Source organism: Brienomyrus brachyistius, chromosome 17 (assembly GCF_023856365.1).
Source record: "Brienomyrus brachyistius isolate T26 chromosome 17, BBRACH_0.4, whole genome shotgun sequence".
NCBI classification, from domain to species: Eukaryota; Metazoa; Chordata; class Actinopteri; order Osteoglossiformes; family Mormyridae; genus Brienomyrus; species Brienomyrus brachyistius.
The window spans coordinates 16550587-16565620 of record NC_064549.1 but is presented as its reverse complement, the minus strand read 5'-3'; the positions used below and the strand labels follow the sequence as shown (position 1 = coordinate 16565620).

Below are 15034 nucleotides of genomic sequence, written 5' to 3'. Positions count from 1 at the left end.
GCCCGGTCGCCCATTTTCACAGCGGCGGCAGCAAGGGGGGGGTACGTGTCCAAGGCGTTTTATTTTAATTACCCCTGTTTGTTTGGCGACGGTTGACTCCTGCTGCTGAATGATTAGAAAATTGCTTCCAGTGGTGAAGATTGGATTTGGCTCATTTGAATGCGGCCCGGCTGAGAGTCTCCCCCTGGCAGGGGGAAGCTGGGGATTTGGCCGGCCCTCCCCAGCGCGGGGTAGCTGCTGATCCAGCCTCGCGGCGGCACGGCAGTACCGGCACTGATAAACTCACCGTGTGCGACACAGTTGATGTTGCTGCTAAATCAGCCGCAGCTAGAGCATAAGTAATAGCACCAGTAAATACAAAGTAAACGTTAATGCTGTGTTTGCTGGATAAAAACCATTCATATTCACCATTGCAATTATAATAAGCATCTGTACCTCAGCTGGATTCTTAAATCTTATGCTTTGTGGATATTTCCGGATCATTTCTCGGTGGAGTCCTGCAAAGCGTGGCCTTCCTTCCCATCCGCAGATTCCATGCACGCTGCTCCTTTTGCTGCCGCCTGCTTTTCTGCATCCCATCCTTTCCAGATGCACGGCTTGTGGTCGCCAGTTTTGTGTCCTTTTTCATTTAAATTTTATTTTTAGGGATCGTGCCAATGTTCCTATTCAAATCCCGATAGCTCTGATGTTTCTTGTTTGTTTTGTTAGTTTGTGTCTTCAGTTTATTGGTTTCATAGTCATATTCTTTCCAGTTTAATACACTCATTCATTACATGCACATGTTGAAATGTGATATTCTCACATTCACCCTAACAAGCACTCACCTCTGTCCTTTCTCTCTTCTCCCTTTGTCCCCCTCCTCACAGTGGTGTCTGATCGGCCACCTCCGGTGGTCCGGCAGGGTCCAGCAAACCAGACAGTGTCGGTGGATGGGACCGTGGCTCTCAGCTGCCTCGCCACAGGAAACCCCCCTCCCACCATCCTGTGGAGGAAGGATGGAGTGCTTGTGTCCACCCACGACTCACGGATAAAGCAGCTAGATACAGGCGCGCTGCAGATTCGCTATGCCAAGGTAGGGGGCACCAAAGTCAACATTACATTAGCTATAGCCCTTCCTCCACTTCATAACATCCTGTGGATGGTCCAGGAGTGACCCGATCTTCGTAAGTCTTCATTGCTTTGTGCACGATGATTTGCGCTGACATCCACACAAGAGGCACGCAGACTTTGCCCCCGCTTGTGCCCATTTGTGTTTATGCTTCGACAGGCCACTTTCCCCATTTGCAAGCTATTAACCCCAGTGCAAACACTCTGTGTGAAACCTCATGTTTACACCGATGTCAATGGACTGACAAACAGCTCAGTGAAGGCGTACAGCCTGTGGCTTCCCCTCCCAAAGGTGTCTCATGTCTTGCTCTGCCTTATCACATGTGCCTAAAACAAACCGTGTAACACCTATAACAGCACTATTCCCATTAAGGCCAGTTCTTGCTAAATGGAATTGTTAAAAAGTGAAATAAATAAGAGAATATGTATAGACTGAATCAGCAGTGAACTAACTGTGTATAGGAGGTGTTTTGAGCTGTAAGAGGTAATGCTAAATACCATATTAATGTTCTCCAATTGGCTAATGCAACCCAGCGGAAGGTTTTTTGCTGGGAAGTCATGTGATCAAAAGTGTGACCCCCCCCCTCAGTGAGTTAGCCATGGCAGCCAGGGAGCAGAATCAAGACCTGTGTCCAGGGCACTTAAGCTACCTAAATTCTGTTAGCGAGGAGTCGATCCAGAGAGTAGCAAGGCAGCCAAGACGGAGAGCACTAACGGCGGCCAGTGGCTCTGAGCTACCAACAGCGGCCTTGCACACAGGTTACAGTATCCGTGATGTGATGGATAATGATTTCAGCTGTGGGGAAACCTTAGCCCAGCTCTCATTCTTAAGTATACTTACAGCAAAGCAGCAATGTATTGACCTACTTACTAATGCCCACATATTATTTTTATCTAATTATACTACAGTAATATATGATACTATAATTATTAATAGATGTGTAATCCAAAGATAGTAAAGAAGCAAAAACGGAAACAAGCAAATAAGAATCCAAGATTAAAATTTTGTTTCTAAATGAGGGAAAATAGCTTTCGCTTGTTCACGAAGCTCTTTGGTTAGCATAAATATTTGAAACCCTAACCCAGGGGTGGCCAATCTTATCCGTAAAGCGCCGGTGTTTATGCAGCTTTTTGGGGTAACCTTTAGGTCAGCTGTTCACACCCTGGTATGAGGACTCTTCAGCCAATCAGTCCTCTAATTAGTAATCTGATTAAGGAGTCGCAGCAAAAACCTGCACACACAGCGGCCCTCTGCGGATAAGATTGGCCACCCCTGCCCTAAGGAGTAATGATGAAAGTGCGAGATACTCTTCATCCATCCATATTCAGACCCTTACCCCAGACAGAGTTATACTTTTCAGTGAAGGAAAATAGCTAGAAAATGCCCAGAGCCTTGTCTCACGTTCATCCAGGGGGATGGTTTGAGTGTCTCCGGTTCCCGAAGCTAAATAAGGATACCTTAGCTATGTTGTTATATTGCAAGAATAGCAGCTGTGGTTCTTTGATAGAATCTGCTTTCTGCATGCCCTGACTGACACGTGTTGTTGTGATAAGAAGCTGATACCCCCACGTCGTCATTAAATTATCTTTGATTGTTTTTCACGTCTGTGCCCCCACTCCCCCCAGTTTTCGCTTCCCGCTTCAGCGAGCTGTCTGTCATGTATCTGAGCATGCCACACGATTGTATGAAGTCGAACGCACTCCCCGCTACTGTCAACCACATGACAGTCCAATAGGAAAGCATGCTAGAGGGGGTTGTATTCCATGGGGTGTTGGTGGTGGGGGGGGGGTTTCTTTTTTACAGATGGAAAAGAAAAATCCCCCCCCCCCACACACACACACACATACATTCACATTCAGATTAAGATCAATGGGCTCATCAGCTCCCAAAACCAGTGATGTGCGTTAATTACCGTGGGCATGTCATGGTGACTGGTGGCACTATTTCTACAGTTTGCGGTGGCACTGTCCCTACAGATCATGGTGGCACTCTCCTTGCAGTTCGCAGTAGCATTGTGGTTGTGGCACATGATGGTACTTTTTCTGTGAATTGCGATGGGTTTCTCACTGCAGCTGGTGGTGGCACTGTGCTTGTGGCTTGCAGTGACACTGTCCCTGTGGCTCACAGTAGCACTCTCCCTGCAGCTTGCAGTGGCACTCTCCCTGAGAGCTGTGTTGGCACCGTTCTTGTGGCACATGGAGGCACTGTCCCCATGGCTCGCAGTGGCATTGTTTTTGCAGCTCATAGTGTCACTCTCTTTGTGGTTCGCTGTAGCACTGCTCCTGCAACTCACTCTGCCACAGCGAATATCGCCTTATCCCTGGATGAGCTGGGGTACGTGCGCTCATCCCCCATGTGTACTGATTCTTCGTTTTCAGCACTGCAGGGGAACAAAGGAGGAAGCTGCGTAGTGAGCGTGTTCTCCTGAGAGATCTGCACTTTAGCCAGAGGATCCATATTCATGCCAGAGCACACGTGGCACTTTCTGACTGTTGTCCAATCAGCAGAGACCACTGGCTTACCTCCCCTTTGTCCCCTCGCTCATTCTTTCCCTTTCTCCCCCCCCCCAGCTGGGTGACACGGGCATGTACACCTGTACCGCTTCCACACCCAGCGGAGAGGCGTCCTGGAAGGCCTATCTAGAAGTTCAGGGTAAGGGTGCTGCTTCACCCACATGAAGTACTACAGAAGCGGGGGGTCGGGGACACAGGCAGAGGGGCAAAACCACAGTGAATGAAGCCTCTTCAGTATGTAATTGCTGCTCCTCAGTGTGATCTCACTCAGCTTTGGGCAGCTTTAGCCTGAAGCTCTGAGCCTTTTGTTGTACAGCATCTTTACAATGTGAAGCACAGCCATGTACATTAGAAGGGCCGCATTCTTCCTTTTTGTGTGCAGACAATAAAAACCCAAGTAGCCTCTGTGTGCTATGTACACATTCTTAGTGTGGGTTGAGGTTGGTTTTTTTCTTCCATTAACTGGCCTAATATTTAATGCACGTGGTTGTACTGTTATGCTTTCAGAGTTTGGAGTCCCAGTGCAGCCGGCAAGGCCAACAGACCCCAATCTCATTCCCAGTGCCCCCTCTAAGCCAGAAGTGACCGACGTCACCCGCAACTCCGTCACCCTGTCCTGGAAGCCCAACCTCAATTCAGGAGCCACGCCCACCTCCTACGTCATCGAGGCCTTTAGGTGAGCGTGTCCCCTTTGTGTGCCCGCCCACCTCCTATATCATCGAGGCCTTTAGGTGAGCGTGTGTCCCCTTTGTGTGCCCACCCACCTCCTACATTATCGAGGCCTTTAGGTGAGCGTGTCCCCTTTGTGTGCCCGCCCACCTCCTATATCATCGAGGCCTTTAGGTGAGCGTGTGTCCCCTTTGTGTGCCCGCCCACCTCCTACATCATCGAGGCCTTTAGGTGGCCGTGTCCTCCTTGTGTGCCCGCCCACTTCCTACATCAACGAGGCCTTTAGGTGAGCGTGTGTCCCCTTTGTGTGCCCGCCCACCTCCTACATCATCGAGGCCTTTAGGTGGCCGTGTCCCCTTTGTGTGCCCGCCCACCTCCTACGTCATCGAGGTCTTTAGGTGGGCGTGTCCTCCTTGTGTGCCCGCCCACTTCCTATATCATCGAGGCCTTTAGGTGAGCGTGTGTCCCCTTTGTGTGCCCGCCCACCTCCTACATCATCGAGGCCTTTAGGTGGCCGTGTCCTCCTTGTGTGCCCGCCCACTTCCTACATCAACGAGGCCTTTAGGTGAGCGTGTGTCCCCTTTGTGTGCCCGCCCACCTCCTACATCATCGAGGCCTTTAGGTGGCCGTGTCCCCTTTGTGTGCCCGCCCACCTCCTACGTCATCGAGGTCTTTAGGTGGGCGTGTCTCCTTTGTGTACCCGCCCACCTCCTACATCATCGAGGCCTTTAGGTGGGCGTGTCCCCTTTGTGTGCCCGCCCACCTGCTACATCATCGAGGCCTTTAGGTGGGTGTGTCCCCTTTGTGTGCCCGCCCACCTCCTACATCATCGAGGCCTTTAGGTGAGCGTGTGTCCCCTTTGTGTGCCCGCCCACCTCCTACATCATCGAGGCCTTTAGGTGGGCGTGTCCCCTTTGTGTGCCCGCCCACCTCCTACGTCATCGAGGCCTTTAGGTGGGCGTGTCCCCTTTGTGTGCCCGCCCACCTCCTACATCATCGAGGCCTTTAGGTGAGCGTGTGTCCCCTTTGTGTGCCCGCCCACCTCCTACATCATCGAGGCCTTTGGACGAGCGTGTGTCCCCTTTGTGTGCCTGCCCACCTCCTACATCATCGTGGCCTTTGGACGAGCGTGTGTCCCCTTTGTGTGCCTGCCCACCTCCTACATCATCGTGGCCTTTAGGTGGGCGTGTGTCCCCTTTGTGTGCCCGCCCACCTCCTACATCATCGAGGCCTTTAGGTGGGCGTGTCCCCTTTGTGTGCACTAACAACAATATTACCATCTAACTGTGCTGTGCCTCCTTCATTGCAGCCATGCCTCCGGCAGCAGCTGGCAGACGTTGGCAGACCATGTCAAAACGGAGTCATTCGTTCTGAAGGGTCTGAGACCCAGCGCTGTCTACCTGTTCCTGGTGCGGGCTGCCAATGCCTACGGCCTGAGTGACCCCAGCCCCATCTCTGATGCCATCAAGACACAAGGTGACCTCCTGTCACCTCTCCTCCAGCCATTCAAATATACGTCCTGTATTCATGATGTTATTTATGCTTGACAAGCTTTATACTCAAGTAATTCTATTTAAATTGATGGGCAGCAGGTAGTATGGTGGGTAAAATGTACTTAAAGGTTCCGGTTCAATATCTATGAAAAGCTGGTGTGGTATATTTGTATAAACAGGCACCGCTGTAGGATAAAAATAGAATATTAAGTAAAAGTGTAACTTTCTACAGAGCATAATATTAAGATCTGGTACCAGCAGAGAGCACCGTTTGCTCTTAGCTATTGTGCTATCTGTCCTATGTTCTCCATTGCTTCTGCAGACATTCTGCCCACCAGCCAGGGCATGGACCACCGGCAGATCCAGAAGGAGCTTGGAGATGTAGTGGTCCACCTGCACAACCCCACCATCCTGTCGTCCTCCTCCGTCAGGGTGCAGTGGACAGTGAGTGCCTTTGTCTGTACTGACCCTGCTCAAAATGCTTAACTCTCACACTCTAGCAGTGTAGGTGGGAGGGAATGCATTCTGTTACACATCACGATTCTTCAAGGTTGTGATTTTTATATTACTATGAGAGTTTACAAATCTATTTTAAATATAATTTTGTAGGTTGCCGTAATTATGCCAGTTATGTTTCTTATTTCAGCACCGTCTCTATTTAAATGCAAAGTCTGGGCAAATCTTAGATGCTGTGAAATAAAGGGACACCTGGACATGCGTACACAGGCACATGAGTATGGTCATAGTTCGTTGCAGTTTCAGCGCAGTGTGACACACAATTTGTTTAGAATTTTTTTTTATTGCGCCTCGAAACACAAAATATGTTTTGCATAACAAAACCTAAGAGTTGCTCATTTTCACAGTAAAAATTAATCTGTAAAATAAATCAAAAATTAAAAATTAGACAGCATCATCACAATCCTAATGAAGTCCCATGGCCTCTGCTCCTGAGTTTGGTCATGTGTCTAGCGGTAAGCAGCTCTTGTCACTTTAATTACTTTTTTTTTATTTCCAGGCAAAAGCACCTTAAATGAGAATAACTTGCCGAGGCTGGTGTGGGAGGGTCTTTGAGCTTTATAGCACTAGCCGTAACCAACTCACACACAATTAGCATAATGTTTTCCGTGTTGAACATGTAGGATGTGAATCTAGGTTTCGGCCATGTCAAGAAATGCATTCATTTGTTTCATTTTGCTTTCTGAACCGAAAATGATGTAACCAAGGCAGGAAGGTAGAAGTTCTGAGCTAATGTTTCAGTAATGTCCTTAATATGTGTGTGCTTAGTAATTATCAGGAATTATACTAAAGCCACATTTAAAAATGTAAACGCTGAAGCTGTTGAATGATTTAATAAAGCAAAAATCCACAGGTTTCTAATATTAAATCAAAACCAGGAAACAAAACACAACCAATAAACATAATTATAGCCACAAATGCACAATTACCAAACCAAACACAATTTGCCGAATCAGTCTGCTCCTCCCTCAGGTAACTTCAGAATGACACCTGTCCCAAGCCTCCTATCCCTCGCCTGACGTCACTGATACTCTCCATCAGCGAGAGTCACTAAGCAATCAGAGGGGCTGATCTGTTATTTCCTGCATTTTCCAGTTCGGCCAGGCTTTCACAGTCTTAGACATTTACACATACTTTTATGGCTTTGCATTTCTCAGCATTTATGCATTTTTCTAATGCAATTAAGGTTTTAGCACATTCCTCTAGGGCATAAAACAGCAGTAATCCTGGCATTTGAATAAGCAGTCATCTGTGCATGAAAACAAACTAGCCAACGTGCCTTCCCTTACGGCAGTGTGTGACGGCCCTGGTACGTATGGGGGGCATGATAAAATCATTTTTAAGTTTAGATTTGGAGGAGGCCCTTGGGGTCACAGAGTCATACAGGCCACAGGAAACACAGCATTCCTTAAATTTATTATTGTATTATTGAAACATTAAGATTTTAGAGCACTGGGGAGACTGATCTGTGCCAGCGTGGTCTTGCGCCTGCTTCTCACAGCCTCCCTTTCTGGTTTGCTTGCTGATGCCAGTAGGACAAGCTCCAGGTGATCTGGGCCAAGGTGGGCTCATCTCCAGCTAGCTCCCAGAACATGCAGCGGGGGCTAATTCAGACCACATGAGTGGGCAATAGCTTTATTTTTTATTGAGGAGGATATAAAAACAGTGTTAAGCATTTACAAGCGTGTGCTGTTTTTTCCCTCCTGTAATCCATGGGCCACATGCCTCCCATCAGCAGCTAGAGCTACATGCAGCACAGTGGGGAATAGCGTCTGCAAGCCAACTTCCCACTGGGGCAGAACTCAGCTTAGCGCCGCCCTTGTGGTCGGGCCAGGTTTGGTGTTTCCATGGTTGACGAACTGCTGGGTGATGAACTCATGGCATGGTTTCTGTAGATGGTCGTGGCGAGATAGGAAGGGTCTGTCCCTACATCTGGGTACTCCCCCCCCCCCAAAAAAAAAGAACCAGGATGACAAGAGGCTGTCATTCATTAGCACTTGGTGAAACTGAGAGGGTGCCTACCTCTGCAGCTCTTAATGGGTTAAATTACATTCCCCAAATTTCACCACCATTTTCAAACATATCTGTTTCTTTTGTTTGGTTGAGGTGCATCGTCTTTCTATTGCTTCCTATCACTTTGCATTGTTTTCCTGTTTATATAGAAAAAGTTTCTAAACTTTTTGTTTTTAACAGAACCAAATGTCACTTTATATATCCATGTTATATTTTGCCCTGCCACTAGGTGGAACAGCAGTCCCAGTACGTTCAGGGCTACAAGGTGATGTACCGCTCCAGCCCAGAAGGCGGACAGCCTCGCGGGGAGTGGGGCGTCTTTGAGGTGCGCAGCCCGGCGGAGGACAGTGCTGTTGTGCCTCAGCTCAAGAAGGGGGTCACCTATGAGTTCAAGGTGCGCCCGTACTTTGACGAGTTCCAGGGGACGGACAGCGAGGTGAAAGTGGCCAAGACGCTGGAGGAGGGTGAGTAGGAGAGAGAGTCACCTATAAAGAACAGAGACCAAGCACTTTGTTCATCAGTATAAGCAATGAACAGCAAAAAATGACTCCCCAGATTGGAGCACCGCTAGGAATCTTGAATACAACAGAGATAATTAGTGTGCTAATTGGTTTTTGGGGTGGGGCTGCTCTCTGGGGGTGTGGCTTGGGATTGGCCCAGCATTTTCAGGGTAGTGTAGAGCCTGTTGTTTCGCTGGCAAGCTGGCATTCAGCGTTCCATAGGGAGGCTTGCTGTTCTTTTAATTGATTTCTGGTTTTGTAAGTGTGGCAAGACACCGCCGCCCGTTTGCGTGTTTTTTTTTTTTTTTTTTAATTATTATTCATTGGGAAATGCATTCATAATTGATTAATGTTCATTCTGCTCCTGGACTAGCAGCGCCGCATTGCTGCCCGGCTCCTTTCAGAATAGTAATTACTGCTTTATTTTTAATTCTATATTCCAACATGTTGGTCTCTGTAGTCACACCCATGTGTCGAAAACACACAGAAGCAAAAGAAAAACATTTGTCACTGTTAATGTCTTGTTTGCAGGGAAACGCTCTGCTGATTCTGTGTGTATGTGCTTCTTGTCTGTGGAGAAGCTCCCTTCGCTGTATTGAAGTGACTGGCTTCCAGCTGAGACATTGTGCAACATAAATACCAGACCTCACTGCAGGCATATTCTCCACAATCGCTCTTGCCATAGCTTGTGGAGCAAGTGATAGAAAAAAGCAGAAAATGAAAGAGGAATGATTACTATTATTTTCTGTTAAAGTGTGGTGGGCTATGTTGGGCTGTCAAAACAGCAGAAACAAAGACCACAAACAAATCCTGTCCTGTAAGAAAGAAAAACGAGCAATTTTTTGTGAATGCGAGAATTTTTCCGGCAAGGCTAAATGATGATCGCTGGGGGCCTTCAGGGTTCACGGAAGAACGAAGTGACTGACTGACGTTTGTGTCCGTCTTTGTCCGGCTGTGTCTGTCTGTCTGTCTCGGGTCAGTCCCCAGCGCAGCGCCCCAGGGGGTCACCGTGAGGAACAGCGACAGCAACAGCACATCCATCGTGGTCTCCTGGAAGCCACCGCCAGAGGAAGACCAAAACGGCGTTGTCCAGGAGTATAAGGTAAAGGCCCAAAGACTTCAACAGGGATTGCGCAGACCCTCATGCCTCTGCTCTTACAGAGGGTGCAAACGGAAAGGCCAGTCGTGTGAAAACTGAATTATAGTGAAACAGCGCCATCTTTTGGAGGAAGACCAGACTGCCCCTCATCACATGATTTATTGAATACGACCCTATTGTGGTTCCCTGTGCACTAAACATTACAGAGGAATGTTCCTGAAATTCTGTCCATAGCTGGAGATGATTGGTTTGATGTTCAGGTGACAGCCAGATGTTTTCCTAAATATCTAGTCAAAATCTTTAGGAGGAATCTATTATTCTGGCTGACATCTACTTCTGAGACCTTAGGCACTCGAGAGGCTGGGAGATATTATTTTCTGTCTGTTTTCTCATAGCCTTGTCCCTTCACAGTGGGCCTGTCCTCTCTTAACCATCAGTCTCTCTAATACCTCTTCAATAAACCAGCAGAAGTCTGTTTGGGCCGTGAGTGATGAAAGGCAGTCATGTGTAGGGGGAATCGTATGGGCAGTCCTCTCAAACCTCCTGTGAAGGGTCTTGTACCTGGGAGACGGTTCTTTGTGTACAACTTAATCCAGTTATCAGGACCAATTGAAATATCTGTAGCGCTGTGATTAACCTCTTGAACCCCATCCTGGACAAATAATTTTATCTCCCCCTTCAGCTGCAAGTATGAGTGAATACTGTGAGTGAAGCTGGCTTTGGGAGAACCTCCATCAACTTAAATTGCATAGCTTTGTGTGTAAGAAACAGTACCCAATATGGAGGGTGGTTTGGAAGGTGGATTTACCATATAAATTTTTCCTGGTGGTGCCACGCCATGCAAATGCAAGGCTGTTAACCCCCCCCACCCCCCCCCAATGCTCATACCTTGTCCCATACTGACTGGCTGCCATTCCTGGGCTGCCGACTACGAGGTGTACAGGAAGTAACTGCTTTATGTAGGGAAAGCAGTAAGGAGCTGCAGAGCGGCGATAATTCCCGAGCTGAATGAGCTTCAGCACAAAGCCCTCGATCTAGGCTGGCCAAAGCTCCAGGAAACATAGATACGATGTTAGAGATAATTAGGTTTTTGGATCTAGCCATGTGTTGCATTCTATAGAAAGATGTAGATTATGGCTGATGAGGGGGGGTATACTGGGTCAGAGGTTAGCCTCTCACCTCTAGCTTTGTCAGCTTGGATCCCATCGCTGGCTCCGTGGGTGTGTGAGGTTTACCTGTTCCACTTCAGTGGTGGTGCAAAAATATGAGACTAGATAAACTGACCTCTAAATTGTGTATGATTTGTGATTGTGTGCGTGAGTGTGTGCTCACCAACGGAATTGCATCCTGTCCAAAATGTCCCCTGCCCTGTGCATTCTGGGATAGCCAACAGGCACCCCTGTGACCCTGCACTGTAAACCATGCCCCCAACCAAACTCCGCCCCCACACAGCTAAGCCACGACTTCCCATCTCTGACAGATTTGGTGCCTGGGGAACGAGAGCAGGTACCACGTGAATCGTACTGTGGACGGGTCCACCTTCTCGGTGCAGCTGCCCAGCCTGTCCCCCGGGATCCGCTATAGTGTGGAGGTGGCCGCCAGTACCGGGGCTGGCCCGGGAGTCAGGAGTGAGGTCACCGTCTTCGAGCTGGGTGAGTGTGAGCTGGCCTGCCATGCAGCTGCACCCCGTCATCCCAAGTCCTGCAAATTCTCCTTTTCTTTCCCTTTCTCTGATTTCTGCTTTCTATGTGTCTTTATTCACAGTGTTATATATGTATTTATACAGCAGGATTTCCACACTTATTCCTCTCAACAGAGCCCCTCCTTGGCCTTCTATTGGGTCTTTTATTTTATAATCTCATGTCCTTGTTTGCTTAGTTTATATAATAAAATAAACTGTATAAATAAGCAATTCATACTTTTCAAGGGCCTGCCAGGTGCCTGCTTCAGGATTATAGCTGCTGTCTTCTGGCTTATATTCTAAAAGGTCAAAGGTCACCATCTTCCCTCTAGCATTGTTTTCTCTGCATTGGCTGCATTGCCAGTTTTGGCCTCATCAGAATCTCTGGCTTATTCCAGATCATTTATGCCAGAGATAGAGGCTTTTGAAACATGGTTAAGCATTTATTGTTATTTTATAATACATATCCTTTATATATTGAATAGAACATTTCCTGCTTCCCCTGTGTCATCTAGCTCAGTGTTTCCCAACCTTTTTTGAATTGTGTACCCCCTGAGAGATTTTCTCATACCACAAGTACCCCCTTTGTCAAATGTGTTGATGATTCAATAAAAGTAGAACGTACAACTGATTATCAAATTTAAAACATTTTATTAAATCTCCATAACTTGAACATTTAATTATTGGGCATTTTATTCTTTTCAGTTTAAATTTAACATAAATATATATGTTGCCACGAAAGTGAATGATAAATCTGAAAATAAATACTAAATTTAAAAAAAAGTAAATAAACCTCCCTTTGTTATAACAAAAGCTGAATGAGTCCCCTTTAAACAGACATTTAAACTTGGAACATCAGGAGCAAAACACTAAAATAAATAACTATATTTTCTTTCTATACCAGGGCACAGCTAATGGAATGGCTGATAATATTTACCCATCATCAGGGAAATTAAATATAAAAATTTTTTCCACGTACCCCCTGTAATGTGCTCGCGTACCACTAGGGGTACGCGTACCCCCGGTTGGGAATCACTGATCTAGCTGATTGTATCTGATCCTCACCTCATTTTTCAGAGCAGAAGCTCTGATTTGTGGCCAACATGAGGCTCCAGTGGTAGGAAGCCTGTAATCCCCGCTAATGTAAATGCTGTCACCTGTTGCAAAAACAATTTCCCGTGCCCATGCTCTGCCATGAATTTCCCCTTCTCACTCCTTTTCTGCTCCAATCTTTCATCGAGTAATTGAAATTATTTCAGCCCAATTATTTCTGTCATCCTCGATACTGCCTCTGACGAGCGTGAGTGGCAAGAACTCTCGTCGGATTAATCTGCGCCATTAGCCTGTTTATCAGTTTTCCAGTGTAACCTGAATAATTTCATGTCACAGCTGCTTAATGGAAATGTTTTTTGCGACGCGGCAGCAGTGCCGGCAGTGCTGATTTACTCACGATGGCAGTGGATGCTCCCAGAGCGATTTACATGGTTTGTTTTTCCAACAGCGGCATGTTTACAGCAGTGCCATAGATTAATTATCCAGCTGCCGTCTGTGGGGTAGTAATAGTCACCGAACTGGAGCTAGAAGCACTTCCAGTATAACTCGACTTCACTAAATTCGCAGTAAATGCGCTTGGGCTTGCCCAGTCTTGTGTTCTGCTTGGTTATTCTTGTCAACATTGAGCAAACCCTGTTCTTGCCCTGCTAGAGTAGGAACAAAGACGCAACCATGAAACAGGACCCTCACTCGATCTGCTCTTGGCTCACTATGACTTCTGACCCCTGCTAGTTTGGGTCAGGGCAAAGATATAATTCCGCAATGTTTGAGACATGCATGTTAACCGTTGCCATCATTTCGCTCGATGGAAAGTGTCCATCATGGCTCTATTGATTCATCCGTCACTGCAGCGAGTATGTGACACCCCAGGTAAACCTAGGTGTCGTGGTCGGTGTGTTCACTTAGTGTGGCCCATTCCGGTGGTCTGAGATCATGCAGTAAGGAGGAGCAGAAACCGGGCTGAACATGAAGCGCGCCTTCGCGGACCACCGGTGATCTCTGAGAAGAGCGAAAATCCTCTGTGACAAAAAAAGACAGAAGAAAGTACAGGAAATCACAGAGAAGTTGGTGTGAGGGGAACAGGATATGCCAGAGAGGAGCAAAGTCAGGAAATGAGGGAAAAGCATAAAGAAATTCATCAATAATCCAGCCAAGGAACCCCCACCCCTCCACTGTGATGGGCATGACAGCAAAGGCAAAGTCAGTGTCCCTGCAGCGTTTAGGGTGACCCTGTGTGTTTATGACGTGACTCATTGCTACTCAAGTCCTATTTCAGCAACACAAACAGCATTGCCCTTAGCAGCCTGTGACATCAAGCGGAATCAGCAGTAGATCCTCGCCATCTCATGACCATGCTCATATCTAGGGCCTGTTCAGGCCGTTTCCTGGGAAGCCACAGCTCAGTGTTGTGTCGAAGTAGTTAGAGAATTAAACTAAACAAGTCACAGGCCAGCTGTAGCCTTGAGCAACGTTCCTAAATGTAATTGCTTCACTAAAATTCCAGCTGTGCAAATGGGGGGAAATTTGTAGGCAAGCTTTATGTGTCACTCTGTATAAGCATGCATGTCTGCACTCATATATATATAATGTCGTGTTTTCATAAATGACCTCTAAGTAAATCACTGTGTTCAGTGTTCTGTAGACGGCAATATAAAAACTCAGAATTTCTCGGTACATAATGTTATACATTTAGGCTTCATAGACTCCTTTCATTTCATTAAGCGATTTGTTCTGTAAATGACATGTCAAATTAACCTTCCAATTCAAAGGTTCATCAGTCCTCTTTCTGGTTGGTGCAGCCCCCATATAAATAGAGGCTCCTTTTGGTTCATCAGCCAACCCAGGTTTCCCCGCTCATCCATGTACATGCCTTGACAGTAGTGGCCCTGGGGACCACCATCCTCTGTCGAGTTTATGACCCGCCAGTTTTTTTTTTACTGGGTTCTGCCTGATTGGGCAGCTGATTTGATTGACAGGTCTCACATTTCTCTCATTGGATAACCTTGCCTAAGGCAGGCTAGTGAGATGAAAGATGCTTTGTGCTGCCTTTCATTTGAGCAAATTTGGCTGACATGTTCTTCTCTAGTCTTCCCAAAGTTCTGCGAATGAGCACTGTCTGCCGTTATCCTCCCCATGGGGTTCTCTCTCCTCACCTTTTTATCCCCCCTCTCACTATCGTCTGCTGTTTCCCATCGGATTCAATTTGCTGGCCTTGGATTTCCTTGGCATCCTTACTTGCACTCCCCTGTACCTCATTCAGCTGTACCTCTGCTATCCCTTTCACTCTTTTGGCCTTTTCTTGTCTTCCCTCTGCTTCTCCTTCACCCCTTTGCCCTCTTCCCTCCCCTTCCCATTCTGTCCTCTCACATCCTCCTTTCTCCCTTTTCAT

At 47.2% G+C, this 15034-nt stretch overlaps 1 protein-coding gene across 3 annotated transcripts in view; it reads left to right on the top strand.

Moving 5' to 3' along the window:
• robo1 (roundabout, axon guidance receptor, homolog 1 (Drosophila)) overlaps positions 1-15034 on the top strand; it is a 262844-nt gene that overhangs the window by 225615 nt on the left and 22195 nt on the right. For all 3 annotated transcript variants that reach the window (XM_048980726.1, XM_048980727.1, XM_048980728.1), the window contains 8 exons: positions 867-1072; positions 3679-3760; positions 4129-4297; positions 5600-5766; positions 6106-6227; positions 8542-8776; positions 9793-9914; positions 11392-11563. In XM_048980726.1, coding sequence (XP_048836683.1) covers positions 867-1072; positions 3679-3760; positions 4129-4297; positions 5600-5766; positions 6106-6227; positions 8542-8776; positions 9793-9914; positions 11392-11563 — 1275 coding nt within the window. The remainder of the gene's footprint in view (positions 1-866; positions 1073-3678; positions 3761-4128; positions 4298-5599; positions 5767-6105; positions 6228-8541; positions 8777-9792; positions 9915-11391; positions 11564-15034) is intronic.